The sequence below is a fragment of the Melanotaenia boesemani genome, chromosome 18 (assembly GCF_017639745.1).
Source record: "Melanotaenia boesemani isolate fMelBoe1 chromosome 18, fMelBoe1.pri, whole genome shotgun sequence".
Lineage (NCBI taxonomy): Eukaryota > Metazoa > Chordata > Actinopteri > Atheriniformes > Melanotaeniidae > Melanotaenia > Melanotaenia boesemani.
In genome coordinates this window covers 29,314,207-29,333,709 of record NC_055699.1, presented here as the reverse complement: position 1 = coordinate 29,333,709, position 19,503 = coordinate 29,314,207, and the positions used below count along the sequence as shown (strand labels likewise).

Sequence of the window (19,503 nt, the reverse complement as noted above, 5' to 3'; positions counted from 1 at the left end):
TTAACATAAAAGGTTGCGACAACGCCGGGACTTCACCCAAGGAATTCCATTTACCACTTTCAGAAGAGACAGTGGTTTGGTATATTAATAATAAAAGTGAGACTTATTCCATCTAAATGCAAGTTAAAATGAATAAATTCAAATTCAGTAAATGAGATTAAATAGATAGCTGCTGAGGCTTACTACTGGGGGAGGGACAGGACAACTGATGGCGCACCTCCAATCACCTCCAATCCCTCACTCCTCTCACACAGTTCCACCCAAAGCAAACCAAGATGTGCAGAAGAAGCTCACAGCACACGGAAAAGGAGGTGTCACCATCAGGAGAGTCCACCATCACCCTAAATCCAGAGAAAGAAAGAAAATCAAACATAACTGATAAAGTTAACTGAAGATGAATAAAACGTTTGATCTAAACATTGATGAAGATCAGCAGCCGTACGAATGCCTCCCACCAGTTATACAAACAGTCAAATACAATACAGACTGGTGGCGGCAAGATTAAAAGAAAATAAAACTATGCATTAATCTGGATGTGATACACAGTACAGAACAATTATGGTTGAAAGCAAATCCAAACTTTCTGTCTGAACAGGGATCATAGTTCTTACAGCCTTCAATAGGGTAGCAGCAGTGTTAGCGACAGCAGCAATCCAGGCCTACAGATGCAGGGAACTACTGTAATATGGAGATAAACCCTTTTCATATTAATTATTCACTCTTCTGGCCACTTAAAAAGTTGGAAGCCAGACTCTTTACCAGCTGTTAACATTTTCCTAATACAAAAGCAGCTCCTATAGCATTACACTAATAAATAAAAAAGGAACATACCAGCAATGATCAAACCATGCCTAACTGAAGGTAACCCCCCAGGAAGAAAATCTAAAAAGCAGGTGAAGCAATAATTAGCATGATCTCTGAGCAGTAGCAGAGACTGAAGGAAAGCAGCGCCTCATAACTGACACTGGGAGCCACTTAACCAGGATTAACAAAGTTAGAAAAGGTATTCAGTTTAAAGAAGAATAAATTAGCTTTTTTACATCTAATGAGTAGATGAGAGTGTCTGTCCTAACTTTGTTAAATCTAAGATTCTACTTACCTTCTTAATTTGGGTTCACACAACAGAAGTAAAAAGCTCTTTGCATCTGATTGCCTTGCTATTTAAGGTTTACCCAACTTTTTCATTTACAGTGCAGTGTGGATGCTTTTTTTATTTAGTTCTTCAAACATCATGCCTTGCTGTAACCTGACTGAAAGGTGGATGTGTTTTCATATTCAGTGTCAATACTTTCAGGGGGAAAGAGGGGAGACCGGCGCTGAAGGAGACCAGGTATGGTGGCTTTTCTTTACTTAAAAATACCTTTAAGTCATGTGCATGAGGTCATGTGATTTAGTCAGTTCAAAGCCCGGACACAGCACACATTCAACAATACATTCTCATACAACTTTTTTTTTATTAAAGGAGTTCCTGCTCATGCTGACACCTGTTAAGGATTCACCCTTAAAAAAAATCATTAAGGAAAAATAACCACAAAAGTCAATAAAAACTGACAAGCAAAAGAAAGTTGAATTTTACAATCCAAAGGAGAGCGGTTAAATATCCAGGATTCACCATGAACACCTTGAGGTGTAAATGAGCTGATGGCTTCACACAATCCTGAGACTCCTCATGAAGAAACTGACAGAAAAACATCTGGCAGGCAGGGATGCTCCTTTTTTCTGGTTATTACATCCTGTCACCATTTAATAAAACCAAAACCAAAATCAAGTAAGTGTGTTTAAAAACATCATCCACCTCGTGATCCTGCAGCTTTCAGAAGCTCCTTCAGCTGCAGTAAACTGAAGACATGATTTTCTGTATCACGTTATCAGTCTCTTACATGGAGGAATGTTTGCCCACTCTTCTTTATAGCTTTAGTTTCAGTTCATTGAGGTTTGCAGCACTGCTTTCTGCACAGTCGTCTCTCTCTCTATATATAATATTTCAGGCACAAAGGTCCATTTAACGTAGAAAAACAGCACAAAGACAGTAAACATCATGTTTCATGGAGTGGTCATAGTTCATACAGACACTTGATCACAGTTTCCAGAAGCAAGAGGATTACTGTATGCCACTCAGTTTAGGCTCAGTTAAGGACATATATATTTCTTTAAATACAATACACATTCCTACCTAAAATTTTAATACTGCATGAAAAGTAGGAACATTACTTGAAACAAATGTGTATATCTTGAGACAGTTTCTGCTGAAGCTTTGAAATGTTTGATTTTCTATAACTTCTAGTCCAGTACAATCAATGTTAGTCCAGTTCATAATTATTGTAGTCATATAAAGTCAATTTCTAAAAATACGTTGGCTTCCTTAGCTAGGCAATCCGTTGGACTGAAATGGATTCAGTCTTTAAAAGTGTGATGAGACAACTTTGTTGTGCTGGCGCTCTACAGATAAAGCTAAATTTAATTTAAGCGAACACTCTGTAATCATAGTGATGATATTTAAAAGCTAATTTGATTTATTTGAAGCCTATCTACCTGCCTTAAAGTTTCCCAGCAACATCCAGATCTGGACTTAGGGCCATTGTAACGCCTTTTTATTTTTGAGTAGAAGTTTAGCATATTTTCCCTAATTTACAGAAACTAAACATGCTTCCTAGCCTAGTATAATATGAGGTGTTAGATTCAACACCTCAGCAGTGCAGCAGCTTCTGCTCTTCCAGGATTGTGAAACCAGCTTCAGTCACTAATGGAGCAATGCTCTGATTCAGTTGCTACGCTTTACCTGCACTAATGGAAGAGTGTGATGGCCCATAGGAGCAAAGAGAGAGCATTAGGGTGTGATACAGTTCTGCAGGATGTGGTTGGAAAGGCTTACACACAAGATAAAACGTCAGGTTTGTTAAAGGTCATAGCAAGCCAGTTCCTATTCCCACTTTCTCTGGGTTTCTCTTATTGGCTGCTAGAGGTAATCATGACCTTTTCCTACACACACACACACACACACACACACACACACACACACACACACACACACACACACACACACACACACACACACACACTGCATGTAGGCCAGCCAGCATGTGTGTTAACAGACTCGCACAAACCTCCAGTCAATCATGGCATGTCTCTTTGCAGGGGGAGCGAGGGAGAGATGGAGATCCAGGGATTCCTGGCATACCCGTGAGTGTAGCTCATTGTGTTTCCACTAGGTGGCAGTAAAACTCATGTTTCCACATTGTAATATTTAAGTGTGTGTGTGTGTGTGAAGAGGCATTACTTGCCAACTGAAAAAACCAGGCAAATGCTGGTGGCCCCGAGTCAGAAGGGGGCCTCCGTGAGCCAACCAACTTTGAATCAAGACAGAGCATGGTGTTTTTTTAATTAGAATTAATTATTCAGAATGAAATAATTCGTAATTAAAGTATTCTCCTTGGCCTTTACATGGAAATAGTAATTCCTAATTGATGTTTACATGGAAAACACGTTTAATTGCCTTTGTTTAATTCTGCTTTAGATCTGGGGGTGGGGAAGGGTTCTGATTGGACAGGGAGTGGACGGGATGTATTTAGGTCTATGGGAAGAAAACAAACTAGTTCCTGCTTCTTTTCTTTTTGGTTACAACATGGAGGACCACATAATAACCATTTTTGCTTTGATTTTGATTCTAGAACAACTGGAATTAATTTAAAGTGGAATGAATATTTACACGATGGAGGAATTATTGAATTTGGATTTGAAATCAGAATAAACCAGATACTTACATTGGATTTAAGTTTAATTTGAAATGGTCCCTTTCATTCAGAATTAAGTGTTTACAATGTCATTTTAAATAGTATTTAATTTTTATTCCGAATTAAAGGGCAAATTAAATGTGCATGTGAACGTGGCCAATGACAGTGATACTCCCCAAAGGGGCCCCACCTTATCGCAAGTAGCGGTGAGCCTCATGTAAACAAACAGGACAGGTTTATAAAAAAGAGACGTTTTCTATCTGGACGTGACAAAAGAAAGATGTAAAAACAGGAAGATTAAAGATGAGACCAAGACAGTAGTAAGTAGTGCAGATAATCCAGAAGCTTGTGTGTGTGTGTGAGTGCACTTTCATGACCTGCATGCCATCAAAGGTTATTTGGAAAGCTAAGATTTCAGTTTCAGATGATTCTTTGGTTTAGATCAGGGGTGTCCAGCTCCGGTCCTCGAGGGCCATAGTCCTGCAGGTTTTCGATGTGTCCCGTCTCAAAACCACCTGACTCAAATTAATGAGTCATTGTGCAAAACTTAATAGGTTGTTGGATCTATTTAATTTGATTCAGGTGTGTTGAAGCAGGAAACATTGAAAACCTGCTGGACAGCGGCCCTCGAGGACAGACTTTGGACACCCCTGATTTAGATTAACTGTGACTAAATTACCACATCCGTGGCAGAGCAACACTTTTATTCATGGGAGGGGTGGGGGTTAAGACTTTTTCAGGGGAGCCATTTACTAATACAGGAAATTATTTTATTTCTCTCTCTAACCAAGTGACAACCTCCAGCGGTGAAATGTGAAGCCTATGGGGAAGTGCAAAAATTGCAGTTCACCTCTCATCCGCTAGGGGCTCCAAAACAGAGTCAATCCCCATAGACTCCCATGTTAAAAAGACAAATTTTACAGCAGAAATAAACACTTTTAAAGCCTGGTACAAAAATCCATTTTAGGATTAATAGGTCAAGTTTACCTTCATGACAACTGTGAGGGGGATGAATTTTTATCTAACTCATCCGTTTGGATGTTATTTAATCTTGAAATTCAGCAAAATTAGGGGCGTGTCTTTTTGATTGACATATATCCAATATCCACGGAAAGAAGGGTGAGTGTAGCACAACCATGGTTTTTAGCCGGCTAACAGAGCGCCTTAGCTTTAACCCACCTACCTTCATTAGCCAGTTAGCTCACATTAGATCAGAGTTGGCTCAGTTAGCTCTTAGCTACAGGCAACTCGGAGTTTGTCATGTCAATCATCCACCCCCACGCTCACAGCCCTCCTCTCATCTCTGCCACTTTGCCCATTTTTGTATTTTCCGGGAGCGACGGCAGCCAAGATAGCGATGATAGGAACTGCCCAACGAGCTTCACGTTTGCTCCTCAGAAACCTATGGGTGACGTTACAGAGGCTCCATCTTTTATATACCGTCTATGTCTCTAACACACACTCACATCCACTGCTGTGATAACTGTGTCACAGTAGAGAGACATGAGAAAAAAAACATCTTAACATTAATATTCTGGATCACCAAGTGAAAATATTTGCAAGTTAAAAAAGGTCCACAGAAAGTAAAGTTGGACCCATTGGGGTGCAGTATGGGGAGCTTGGTGTGGTAGTAGGGGATCAGTTCTGGTCTACTAGTGGTGGTAGTAGACTGGATCATTGTGGCTAGCTCCACATTGGGAGCCATTGGGCTGCTGATACTTGGGCTAGGGTCAGTCTTGACCTTAACTGTGTCCTTCCTTCTTACAAAAACGTTGGAAATATCTCCTTTTCTTAAATCTGACTGGTTACAGGATAAGTCTCTCCACATTTTACTCAAAAACCAACTAGCAGCCCTGCTAGCCTCCTGGTTAGATGAAAGCTAGCTTAGTCATTGCTAAGTAATGTGGAAACTGAGATTTTCTTTGAACATCTTTATTTCAGCTCCAATGTGAAAATCTTGATTACCTGACTTGATGTGTCCCTAAATAGACTCACCAAAAACTAAATATGGCATCTTTTCCCCACCTTATCTGAAAACTGATCTAGTGCTAGTATAGAACTAGATTAGCACTGCTACATAGCTTCATGCTAACATCGTGTTAATAGTCTAACATGACATTAGTAGTTGTACTTGACAACATGTCTTCTAGAAAAATGCAGACGAATTAAAATATATATTTTAAAGTATAACTATTTAAAATAAACTACTTTAAGTTTTACTTCAAACTGATGTAGTGATACTGGTGACCCATACAGTTCTGGAAAGACTTTCCTTTCCTCCTCCTCCAGTGACCTGTCAATCACCTGAGGTGGCAACTGGGGTGTCCAGTTAGTGCTATCCTGCCCACCCCTCTAACTCTGCCACTGTACAACACATCTTTTATTCCCCCCCTTTTGTCAGTAGGAATTCAGAAAGAGGTTTGTTTTTAATGGAAGCAAAGTTAATCTGCTTGGAGCAGATGTTCAGGCTCTGGAAACCCTCGTGGTGTCATACATTTAATCTGACTGAGGCAAGAATCTGCTCATATCAGCTGAAAAGTAATGCTGAAACAATTGCTGACAGATTAACAGATAATCTAGATGGGATAATTCAGAAACAATTATAAGCAGCAGAACTGATTCTGAGAATCAGAACTTCAGATTTATTCACACTGAAATACTCAACATCATGGAGATTAGACGATCAACCCAGCCACAGGTGTGTGTTGTATGTTGCATTACGTGGAGACAGTGTTGTGAGTCTTGGATACAGATAAAACATTGGAAGCCCCTGGTCTGCAGCTTACTGTTCACGCTGTAATTCCAGCAGCCTCCGTTTGACACACGCTCACAGCAAAATGCATCAGCAGTGACTCACAACAGTGTCACGACTGGAATGAATGCAAGAAGTTGTCCTCAGATAGACTTCCCAGTTCCCCCTACTGTGTAAAATAACTCCTTTGTTTCAGGAGAGGAGAAGAAAGACTGTGTTTCATTTAAAGTTTCCTTACCAGCAGGTAGTACCGAGGAGTTCACACGTTAGGCTCTGCTGTAAAACAATCTGCTCCAGCTGGCTCTAAGAATACAATGTTCACACTGTAAAAAATCAGCACTGTAAAATCTGACGAAAATATATATATGCAAACTTGTTGCTTAATTTGAGTGATTAAGTACAATTAACTTACACACTGTGTTTCAGTGTGTAAGCTTTCTTTAAGATGAGTCTGCAGGGTGGGTTTAGAGGATTTGTATGGGGGGTAGGGAGGGGCACAGACCAGGGAAATGGTGGTAAATGTCTAGATTTTACAACATATTAAACTGATCATTACAATTAAAGTGGCCATCTAATGCTGGTGCATAAACAATGGATGAGAAAAAACCTGCTTTGAGTTAATTGCAAGTTTTATCAGTGTTTCTTGAGCTTTCTGTGTTGTTTAAAGTAACTTAACACAAGTTTCCAACCTTAAAACTAGCTTTTGATGTTTTTGATGTGTTTCATTAAATATATACCAAACATTATCACCCATGTAGACAGCTAGTGAGACAGTGCTATATGAATGCTGCATTAATGTCAGGAACATGGAAGTACTGATTACATGCTGTAGCCTTGGGGATTTGAGGCTTACCCAGGTAGATGAAGGTCAGTTTAAACTTTTAAGGCCCAAAACCTGGAGTCCTTACTTTTATACGTCACTGTTTTCAAATGATAAAGCAGCTTTATTTGGCAGTGACCCAGGTATTATTTATAGATTATTTTTGGATATTGTGGTTTATGTTCTTTGACTCTAAGAAATGCTTCCTCATTTCAGACGTACTGTGTTTCCTTTGAAAAAGTTTCCCACCTGCTGACTGAAGAATGTTACCCGGTTGTGAGAGAAGAGAGGAAGTGCGAAAGAAAAACAGTGATGATATGATGCAAACTAGGAGCCACCCTGAACCTTAGAGAGATCAGCTTCATTTTAAAAGCCTTCAAGAATTGGTGTTTCCGTTTAGTTGTGAGGACTAACAAATCCAAAGATGTGTTTTCTCAGAACATTACAAGATGTAAGAAAAGGGCAGCAAGCTTTGCAGAAAGCATTACAGAAACAATCTCAGATGTTTTGTAAGTCACTGGTTTGACTGAAAAGGCTGGTTCTGCACCAGCAATGCAGAGCAGCTCCTTTGACATTCTGTCTCAGCCTTTGATATGTAAGCAGAAGTTTCTAACCGTGTCTCTGTTTCTCCCTCCCCACCCTTCCTGCTCTCTTTTCTTTTTTCATCAGGGCGAAGTAGGACCCGGGGGAAGGAAAGGAGAGGTTTGTCGAATTAGACTTTGCGGTATTAGATATAATCCATTCTGTCTTATTCTGCACCGCAGTGAGAAGCCCTGTCAAGCCTGCATGGCTGCTATAGAAGACATACAGAGGCAATACCTTAGTCCTGGGGAAATCTGGCCCCCCGGGTAAAAATGTACATCATAAGACGCCTTCTTTTGCACACATGTGAAATATCAAACACTTACTGTACTGTGCAGAATCACAATTTATGGAGATACAGCTTCTTACAGCTGTTAACTTTTGGAGGATATAATTTGATAAAAGTCAGCCCTGATTTAGCATACTTTTCCATCTCTAATGAAAAAACCAGCAACAGAGTCGAACACTTGACCTTAAGTGTGTGCAAAGCTCCTTAGTTACTGTTATTCCAGACGCCAAACCTTCTTGCATCACACGCATACCATTACATATTGTCTTTAAAAACTCAAGCTATCCTGATTTCACAGATTCAGAAAATAAGTGAGTTTGTATCAAATGCAGCTGTTACCATTATTTAAAATAGTAGCTGTCCCATCTTTAGAAATCTAGTTATTTGACGTTATAGCGATCTGTGAGTGGAGCTGTCCTCGGCTGACGTTAAGTCTTTCTACCTGTATGTCAGAGTAAAAACAGATTAAACCCTTTTTCCAAAAAATGTGAGACTTTTTTTTATCTTTCTTCTTGCTCTTTCAGAAAGGAGTGACAGGTGAAATAGGCCCCAGGGGCTTTGAAGGAAAGAAGGGAGATATGGGCCATATGGGTGCTATTGGTCCCAGAGGATTTCCTGGTCAGGATGGGTTGCCAGGCCAACCAGGCCAGCCAGGATATCCTGGGAAACCTGTAAGTAAACTTTTGCTCAAAGGATCTTCTTCTAATCAATGTATGGAAAAAGAAAAAAAGACAATTCCATACATTCAGGGATTTATTGCTTGAGTTGTGTGAGCTGGAAATGGTGACACCATTTCTCACCCAGTCTGTGTGTGTGTGGTGATCAGAGCACTGAGAAAATCCTATAAATCTGCAATCAGAGGATGAGCCGCTTCCAGCTCTGGTTCACCTGATTCAAGGTGTAATTGTATGTTCTCCAGGGCAAACCTCCCTCAGATGAACATCTTCTCAAGCTCTGCTCCGATGTGCTGCGAAGTAAGTATCTGTTTTATTACACTACGCCAGAGGTGCCAAACTCATTTTAGTCCAGGGCCCCAAACAGCATAATTGATCTCAAGGCAGGAACAGGAAACTGAAAGCTTAATAACCTATAACCTATACCTATACCTCCTTTTGTCCCCCCTTTGTTTTAGTTCAAAGAAATACAAGTATGTTATCTAAATATTTAATCGATCACTATGGCTTCCCTTTGCTGCTAGTCCATAATCACATTGTGTGGTTGGCCACCACCATTTTGTTGCTCTGTAACTGGTAGTCCCACAGGATGTTAGCCGTCTCATTCTCCCCATTCTGGGAGGTGCTTCCCACTGTGACCTAGGTGTCTCCTGTCCGTATTCCACTCAGATGTGTGTGTATATATAATTAAATGTATTACTTTTTCATAAAATTGCATTAATAAGAATATTTATAAAATCTTCATGAAATTCTAGATTTTTTTAATTGTTTAAATTTTAAGTTTCATGTATATATATATATATATATATATATATATATATAAACATATTTTGATTATATATACCAAATTTTATTTTATTTTTTTATTTATATGTATTTCTATGATTTTTTTATACAAATTTTAATTCCTTTATCTATTTTATCTATGTGACATATTTATTTATTTGCATATGCAACTTACAAATCACACATTCAATCAAAGGGCACAACTGGACAATACAGTATTTGACATAGTTAGAGTAACTTTCCAATAAACAGTGCACATACTTGTACGTTTCCACATGTGTGTAGTAATCCTGACCACCTGAATGGACTCAACTCATAATACAAACTGAAGTCAGATCTTTTCAGTCAGAAGATATAAAAGTTGACTAAAACACAGAGTTACACATTATGCACAACAACCTTTAATCAATAGACTGATAAAATCAAAGTGGAGTTGAACAGCTCAATCTGCACAACTATTAGCATGATTAATGTGTCTGTAAAAGCATGGCACAGTGTAATTAACACAAATCTGATGGATGGCTTCTGCTATTTACCTGAATTACTGACTGAAAATAAATTATAACTTTTAGCTTTTATGCCAAAACAGATTGAGATTGAAGAATCATGTCTGTAAAATAGACATAGTTTTCCTTGAACGTCCTGAAAAACCAAACCAACAGACTGATAGACTGGATCCCTGCACAGGCTGATGATAATTATTAGCACAAAAATTGAGGAAATTTGTGTTTGGCTAACAAATGGTGTTGTATTGTATGTTGTTGGAAAGCCTGATCGGTCACTTTTTGGTACATTTTTGGGGTGCACTACATTTTATACATTTATACATTTTATAAATCCCCTTAATCACCTGTTAGTATTAACAGCACATATTGGCCATTTTTACACTTTAACTCGTAGACCTCAGTAGAGATTCAATCACAGTCACAGCAGCTTGGTTCCTCCTCATGCTGGTCAACCGTCTGGTCACATTTAGTTGTGCGATAGCATCCCATTCCTCAACCAGGAGTTGTTGAAGGTCCACCAGCGTGGTTGTGTTGGTCACTCTGGCAGGTTCAAGTTTGTCCCACAGGGCCAATTTTTTAAATGAAAACCACTTAACAAGGCACACGCAGAATAAAACATAATTCTTAAATACAATAAAATGAAGAACATTTTATATTAAATTATTTTGAAAACCTGATGGAGGCTGGAATAAAGGAACCGGGTATCTGCACTCAGATGACAGCAACATGTGCTCTGCATGCAGAGGCTGAGTAAGGTTAGAAATAATGGGCCTCATTAACCAATATTTTCTTACAAATCTTCTTAAATTTATTCTTAAGTTGTATTTGAGAAGTTTTTACGAAAACCCTCCGTCAGATTCCTGAACATGTTCGTAGACTGGTGAATATCAATGTCTCGTAATTTGAAAGCACGGAGCAGCCGGCCCTACTTTACATAGACAAACGCTCAAAAAAGGTTATGTGTGCAAACAGACAGCAGAGAAACAGATGAGGAAAAACAACAAATATAATGACAAACTGATGAATGAAAACCAAAAATAATAATCAAGATGTGCACTGAAGCCAGATTTTCCTTATTTTAAAGTGTTTACTTGATCCAAAAGAATCACATGGTGATCTTCAGCTGTTATAAAAAGGGTTTTATATACAAACAGATCAATAATTACTCCTGAACTTGGACAGTCTGCAGTCTGCGGTCCCATGAGCACATCATATGCACATCCTCCATGTGCAATGTAAAGAGGAAAGTGGTACGCTGTAGAATAAAATTTCATTACATAACCTACTGTACTTTCTTCAGTTTGTAAAGCAGATTTCCACCTGCTGTGACTTCATTTTAAAATGAACTGGATCATTCTTCATCCTCTGGTTGTGTCCTGCAGACCAACTCCCAGCACTGCTCCAGACCCTCACTGCCCCATCGAGGTGTGAACCCTGCCAAAGCATAAAAGGACCCCCTGGTGAGCCAGGAGCACCAGGTCCTAAAGGCTCCATTGGAACTCCAGGCTACCCTGGCAGAAGTGGTGCTCCAGGTTACCCAGGACCTCCTGGAATGCAGGGTCCTGCAGGCCTCAAAGGTTTGAAAATTTAGCTGTGTGTAACCACCCACTCAAGGCAGAGCTGTGTTATCTGTACTTTAAAAAGTTCTTCTCAGGAAAGTATCGTCTGATTGGCTGTGATGAAACTCTTCCAGTCTAGCTTCTAATTCTGATAAAAACAGGGCAATAAATAAGGACGCGGCTTCAGGAACAAGAGCTACGACAAAATTTACTGCTGCTTTCATCAACGATTAAAATCTGAATGGTGTCAACAAGTAACAAATTGGATGTGTTGATGTTCGCTGTTCCCCATAAAAACAAGATCATTAAACATGCGAACATCAGTGAAAGTCAGCAGAGCAAAAGAAAACAAATACTACAAACCCATCTCAATGAGCCGCCTGTGATTAATCACCACTTCAACGCTGAGAGTGGTTAATCAGCCGTGGAAGATACCACTCCACTGCTGAATTTCAGAACAGCAGCTGTAGATGTGAGAGGGTTGATTTGAAACTGAGGAAACACTAAATTACTCCATCTTTTTCATGTCATTCCACAGATGCCCCAACCCCACAGTTCAAGTGTGTTTATGTATAGCGGTGTCAGCAGTTGGTCAGTTGTTTAGTTCTGCTACAATGAAAGAGAAGAATCACAGTATTTACTTCTCACTCATTTTATAACATAACCAGGATTTTTCCACACCTCCTTCAATTTTGCATAACGCTGTAATTGGGGCCTCCCTTAACCAATTCTCAGAAAGGGAAATGTGTGCAGTGGCTTAGAAATAAAAAAAAAGACTCATTTGAATGCCATACTACTCTGGATGGTCCATGGAAAACTACCCACTGTAAGCTTTCTGAATGCTTTGGCCTGGCTGTATTGACCAATCAGCATGAGGCCGTGCTACTTGTGTACCGCCCCCTTTCAGAGCGATTTCAGTTAGGTTAAAAAAAACTGCTCTCATTATCTGTAATGTAAAAGTTTTTTTTTTTTTTCACATAGCAGGCACTACAGTGCAATGTCTATGGGTTCCGGGGGGGCTTGCCCTTGCATGCTCTCGTCATACGCATCGTCCAGCCTGGCCAGTTGCGTGGACAGAGCTAGCTGCATCCAAGATCAACGATGACTAATTGTCAGAGCAATTCCAACATGTCTTTAAAAGAATTTCCCTTTAGTTGTTGGACTAACAAAGATAAAATGCCAAAAAAACAAGTTTCCATAAAATGTGGGAAACCGCAGAAACTGACACATCCTGGCTCGACTCATTGACTGCGAAGTTTTTGAGTGTTTGTGTTAGCCATGCGGGCTAAAGACAAATGTGATGGCTCAAACAACATAGGCCATTTTTTGTGGCATTTTTTGTGGATTAGTCAACGTTGTGGGGTCTTTGGATGAGGTATTTGAGGAGCACCTGAAAACTGCTACTGTTTTCGAGGGAACATCAAAGACCGTGCAGAACGAGCTTCTGAGGTGCATACTAGCTGTCATCAGGAGTCATTTTACAGAGAGGTCCAGTCACATTACAAGTTTGTTGTCATCCCAGCGGATGAAACCACCAACGTTTGAACAGCTGGTGCTCATGGTCCCGTTTGCTGATGAGCATCATACCGTGCAAGAACGCTTTTTTGAGTTTTTTCCTGCTGCAGATGCAACGCCTAATACGATGTCTAGTGTACTGTTGGACAGACTGAACAAACTGTTTTTCAGTGGTGATGAGGAGAAACTCATATTGAAAGCACATGATGGCAGCTTGGTTACTGGACCCATTTCTCTATACATTAACTTTGTCTGACAATGTGTGATATCAAAACATTTTTTAGATTCCTAAAGGGCGACTGTAGTTCAGGGGTTGTCCACCAACTGGAAGGTCAGTGAATTGATTCCAGGCTTCTCCTGACTCTGTCCTTGGGCAAGATACAGAAACCCATGTTGCCTCCCGATGTGCCTGTCGGGGTATGAATGTGGGTGTGGATGGGTGAATGTGATATGCATTTTAAAGTGCATTGGTTAGCTAACATGACTGGAAAAGAGCTTTATAAATGCAGTCCATATCCTGTAATGCTGAAGCATTTTAGCATTTTTCATGGTTTGTTAAATATGTGGCTTCCTCTCAGTTCCTGATGTTTATGGAAAAAAATATCAGAATATAATTGCTTTCTAGCCCTACACAGAATTTTGGCTGTTTTGAGGTCAACCAAGTCCTAAAATTTGATTAATTTTGATCTGATGAAGATGTTAGCTCATTGTTTATGATGATTATTACTCTGTTACAACCATTGTTTATGGTCATTAATGGTAATATGGTAAATTATGGCTCCTTTAGCTGCCAGTGTGGTGTAGACTCACACATATCATCATATCCTCAGGTGACATGGGACCGAGAGGCCCCAAAGGCATCAAAGGAGACAGTTACTATGGACCTCCGGGACAACCTGGACAGCCAGGTATGAATATCTCTCTCTCTTTCCTCTCTTAAACAACTTAAGTCATTAAGCCATTCTGGGAAGCAGCAGCTGTTTTATTTCACACCTAAACATTATTTCCTGACATTTCAGATCTGTGTAATGTGTTCATGAAACAAACATACATATTTATCAGTCTTACGTCTGCAGGGATCCGGGGTCCTCGTGGCTTTGATGGAATCGGTCAACCTGGCAGTCAGGGAATTCCTGGAAAACCAGGTCCACCTGGGGATCCTGGTAAATGGGGCAGCCCTGGTCTTCCAGGAGTTTGCGATGTCTCCATGTGTTATCAAACCTACGACCTCAGGGAGCATTACAGCAAAGGACCAGACGTTTGACCACATCGGAGAGGGAGGATGGTTCAGACTTTACACACCCAAGTGTTTGGAGGCAGCATTTACCTTACGCTGTCCACTCTTACAAAACAGAGTGTGGAGACTTCCGCACTGAAGGCGAAGGTTAAACGGAGTTCAACAGAAGAGCTATGACCCAGGAATCATGGGATTCATGATTGAAGATGGTTGTAATCCTTTTGAGTCACATGATCACCAAAATTACTGTAACTTATTTAATGTTTTCTATGATCCTGAATAACACTGATAATAGCTACCTCCTTCTTTATCCCAGTTATGTTTCAGCTCAAAAGAAATGGCCAGGTATAAATCTCCTCAACATAAACCTTAAATTATAAATAAATACATTGAAGTGAACTGATGCTTTACAATGCAAACTAGCGTTATTCTCCTAACCGGCAATCCTCAGGCAGTATGATTTAATACATTATTTACTCTAAAATGCATCGAGCAGAAGTGGGCTGTTATCCTGAAATAGAAGCATTAATTCACCTCACCTTTGGAAGCTTAGATTACTGGCACCCTTTTTTTCATGTTTTTGTATTTGCTTTTATTTATTATTTGAGAAACAAGCTTCCACTTTATCTGCTATTTAAGTTAAGTCACACATTTATCTAATCTTTTAATCTGCAGCGGGGTTTATATCCCCACCATTTTGCTTATTTTATTGGTCACTTTTATTATGTTAATGACATTTTCCATTAAAAACATCCTATTGTCCAGTATTATTAATCCATTATTATTGGTATAACCTAATTATCCATCATCTATACCGCTTCGTCCATTAGGGGTCACAGGAAAGCTGGAGCCTAACCCTGCATTTAGCAGGTGAGAGGCAGGGTACACCCTGGACAGGTCACCCGTCCATCACAGGGCCAACACAGAGAGACAAACAACCACTTACACTCACCCTAGGGAGAATGTAGAGTGATCATTTAATTTAACATGCATGTCTTTGGACCCAGAAAGAACCCACGCATACATGGACTCCAACTCCACACAGAAAGGCCACTGTTCGAGCCTCCCCCAGGCTCCACCCAGCTAACCAGCACACCATCATGCAGCCCGTATAATCTATAACTAAAAGTATAATTTAAAATTACTTTTATTTTAATTCTAAATGTTGATAGGAAGTGTTTTAGAGATGGAGATTGATTTACTCATTTTCAACTTGAATTGCGATTAAACATCAGAAAGAAATCTTTTCAACTTCAACTTAACCTTTCCTTAATAAAATGATGCGTCCTTTTTCAGATGAAAACCAAACTCACATCTTAGCTGTTAAACATGTTCAGATTTTATGTTACAAAATAATTTGGAGAGACTTGTAAATAGCGTTTCTCTTTGTGGTGTGATCGGCCTTTCAGCGGCTGCAGCCCTGAGCAGCTGTCTAACACTTTAGGATATGATAACCCCCCCATCTAAAAGTTGAGATTGTGTAAAAAAAAATAAAATATTGCAATGATTTTCAAATCTCATCAACCCATATTCTACTCCCAATTAAACATAAACAACATATGAGATGTTGAAACTGAGACATTTTACCATTTCATGGAAAATATGAGCTCATTTTTAATCTAATGGCAGCAACACATCTGTTAAAAGTTGAAACAGGGGCAAGAAAAGGCTGGAAAAGAAAACGGTGCAAATGAAAAACCACTGGAGAAACATTTGAAAACTAATTAGGTCAACTAGAAACAGGTCAGTAACATGACTGGGTATAAATAGAGCATTTCAGACAGGAAGAGTCTACCATACGCGGAAGCACCACGGAAGCAACGTGCAGCGGCTGTTCTGCAGCTTCGCAGCTTCTCGTCAATCAGTGTTTCCAGCAGGTGCCGTTTCTGATGCTTCGTGAAGCATTGTGATGCTCCACTTCGCCCAAAATGCGCAGCAGTTCTATTTTTGACACTTGGCGATTTTAAACATAAAACACCATGTGCAGACTTTCAATCGCGTTTTCCTCTGAAACATCAACATGACTTCATTACCAGTTTTACGGGCACCAAGCCATCAGCTGAGAGAGGGTCTCGCTTGATACTTGACACTATGGACGACGAGATGCTTATCTTGGAGGTGGAAAGGCTTGCTCAGCTTTGTATGACACCACGCATCCCTATTATGAAGAAATAAAGAGCAAGCACATGAAACCAAGTCAAACTGGCCAAATAACCTTTTGCTGGTTTAATGTTCTTTTTAAATGCCCATAAGTGCACCAGGGGTCAGATGTAAAGTTTAGATTAAATAGGAAAGTGTGTCCAAACATTTGACTGGTACTGTCTATGATATAATATATATCATCAAAAGATTCAGAGAATCAGGAGGAATCTCTGTATGCATGGGATAAGGCTGAAGGTCAAACTGGATGATCTTGGGGCTCTCAGGCAGCATTACATTAAAAGCAGACATGATTTTCTACTGAAAATCACTGCATGGGCTCAGAAAGACTTCCAGAACACAGTTCAGCCGGAACTCCACAAATGCAGGTTAAAGCTCCATCATGCAAAGAAGAAGCCAAAAATGAACAAGATCCAGAAACACACATCTTCACTGGACCAAAGCTCATTTAACACTCCACGTGCCAAAGTTGCAAAATTGTGACACTAGGCCATATTTCCAGAAAGAGAGCTTAGACCTGTTACCACTTTCCACGGTTAGAAGTGTGTGAATCTTCAGTGTAACTTGTTTTCTATAGGGGAGGCGAGTGGTGGGGAGGAGAGGGAAAGGTGAGTGGTCTGTTCAAAGTTTCTGAGGAAAACACATTTGGAGCCGATGAAGAATAGTCAGTGATACAGAGTGGAAAACAGAAAAAACATTAAATATTTTAAAATGCTCTTTCATTGTTGAACTTTCTCAGCCATGTCTGATTCTGGAGGGAAAAACTGGTCTCCTGAAGGTGACGACGGGTCACTTAGCAACAGTGAAAGTGATGCTTCTGTTAGAAATCACGGTGCATCTGTCCAAAATAATAACGTACCCGAAGCCACACAGGTGGGGGGTGACAACTTCAAGGGTTTAACTAAATGAGGTCAGGGAGGCAGAATTAGAATATTTCAGAGTTTCTGGACACGGTGGAGGCAGCTGAGGTCGAAAACTTACTACTTAAAAATCTATGTGACCAGCAAAGGTCCTAATAGTGCCATGGATACTGATGATGATGATGGTTGGGTGTATTTTAAAAATTAGGAACTGCATCAGTTTGATGAGACAAATAGGTATTTTAATAACTAAGATTTGATAAATACAAATACAAATACAAATGCATATATATATGTATATATATATAATGATTAAATTTATTAAAATGATTAATATTATTAATCAGATTAATCACAGCTTGTAAATGAATTAATCGCCATTCTGTGGTCAGACTGGTGCTTTCCGTGCAGATGACCTTGGCTCGTTCTCAGGTCATGATGTGATTTTTCCTTCTCTTAAGTGTTTCATGTGTTCATTTTTCATTGTAATAAATGTTTTCCTGCTTCTTCGAAGTCTGGTTGCATGATATGACAAAAATCCAGACTTTTGTTTCATTATTTACAGTATGCACATGTTTACTTTTAACATTTGTTAATCAATTTACACAGAGTGTGAATGAATGGATTTATTGAGCCATTCTATGTTTATATTTTACTGTAAGAAAATTATACATTTTCATGCTTTGGGGCAAAAATATTCTCATGTTAATTTGTTGTTATGTGTTGAATTGTTGAATTTTTTTTTTTTTTTCGGTCAATGAAAATAAATCAAAACTCAGGTCAACCACGTGAGGAATGAAAAAAATGTCTGTGTCAGAGCAGCTACATGAGATCCAAGAAGGACTTGGCGAGGTGAAGCAGCAGCTTCTGGCGTCCCATCATGTTGGTAGCACAAAGTAGATAGCTTTTAATTACAGGGATAAAAGATGCTTGATGTCCTTTTACAGTGTCACAAAGCTGAATTTCCTTCAGCATCCAAGACAAACAAGTTTCATTATTCTTCCAGATGGAGAAACAAATGGGCTCCCAAATCTGCAAGGCTCATACCTCATGTTGGAAATTTTCAAAGAAATTTCAGACAGTAAATTTTGACATGTCAGTAAAGAATCATAAAACTGTTGTAAGAGCCTCGGAGTTTGGATGGGAAATTAAATTATTACGGTGGCTTCTAGTTTTGCATTTTGCAGTTGTGTTAAAAATGTGTTTTCTTAATATGTGTGCAGCTTCCAGTTTCTAGTGAAATTAGCCATATTTGTATTGATCTTTTAGATTGATTAAATTGATAATTATGGTTAAACCCCCTTTTACATTAACCTGTAAAGAGGAGTTTATTTACTATATTAATATCCATCTATTTTCTTCACCTGCTACATCCTGTTCTGGGGCTGGATATTATCCCAGCTGTCATTTGGAAAAAGTCAGGGTACGCCCAAGATGAGTTTTATAATAGACAAAACAAACATGCTAGGATTAATCTAAAATCACCATTTAACCTGACATGCATGTTTTTGGACTGTGGGAGGAAGCTGGAAAACCTTGTCATAATGTTCTTCTGGGAAAACCTGAATCCTGACATTTGTCACCTACCTAAAGATTTCTGCAGACCAGTAACGTCCTGTAACAACAACACTCCCACAATCTAAAAACTATCCCAAAAAAACAAAAAAAAAACAAAAAAAAAAAGGAAATATTTTGGCAGATGCAGCACCAAAGTACTATGTAAAAAATGTTCAGATAAATGTACATGTCATACTGAGAGTTGTTGAGGTTAACTGAGCTTTAAGATTGAAAAACTCTTTAAAGATAAACTGTTGACAGGAAATGTCAACACTAATATCAGGTCAAGTTTTTTTTAATATCTTTTCACCCTCTAGCAGACCAGCCCACTTCCTAACCAAAACTTATTGCAACAGTATTTTCATGTCTCATAACTTCTGCTTTTGCTGTTGAGTAAGTTTCTTACTTAATAGAACACAGGCTTACATTTCAAAGGTGTGACTGAGTAAGTAGCTTTAATCAGGGTTACTGGTGT

The 19,503-nt window shown here is 39.3% G+C and overlaps 1 protein-coding gene across 2 annotated transcripts in view; it reads left to right on the top strand.

The window, feature by feature from the left end:
* The window catches only part of si:dkey-225n22.4 (collagen alpha-1(XXI) chain), a 99,964-nt gene extending 84,970 nt beyond the window's left edge, over window positions 1-14,994 (top strand). For both annotated transcript variants that reach the window (XM_041968603.1, XM_041968604.1), the window contains exons 24-31: window positions 1,295-1,330; window positions 3,136-3,180; window positions 7,973-8,005; window positions 8,699-8,845; window positions 9,094-9,148; window positions 11,523-11,717; window positions 14,045-14,122; window positions 14,291-14,994. In XM_041968603.1, coding sequence (XP_041824537.1) covers window positions 1,295-1,330; window positions 3,136-3,180; window positions 7,973-8,005; window positions 8,699-8,845; window positions 9,094-9,148; window positions 11,523-11,717; window positions 14,045-14,122; window positions 14,291-14,478 — 777 coding nt within the window. In that variant the 3' untranslated portion in view covers window positions 14,479-14,994. The remainder of the gene's footprint in view (window positions 1-1,294; window positions 1,331-3,135; window positions 3,181-7,972; window positions 8,006-8,698; window positions 8,846-9,093; window positions 9,149-11,522; window positions 11,718-14,044; window positions 14,123-14,290) is intronic.
* The last annotated feature ends 4,509 nt before the right edge of the window (window positions 14,995-19,503 follow it).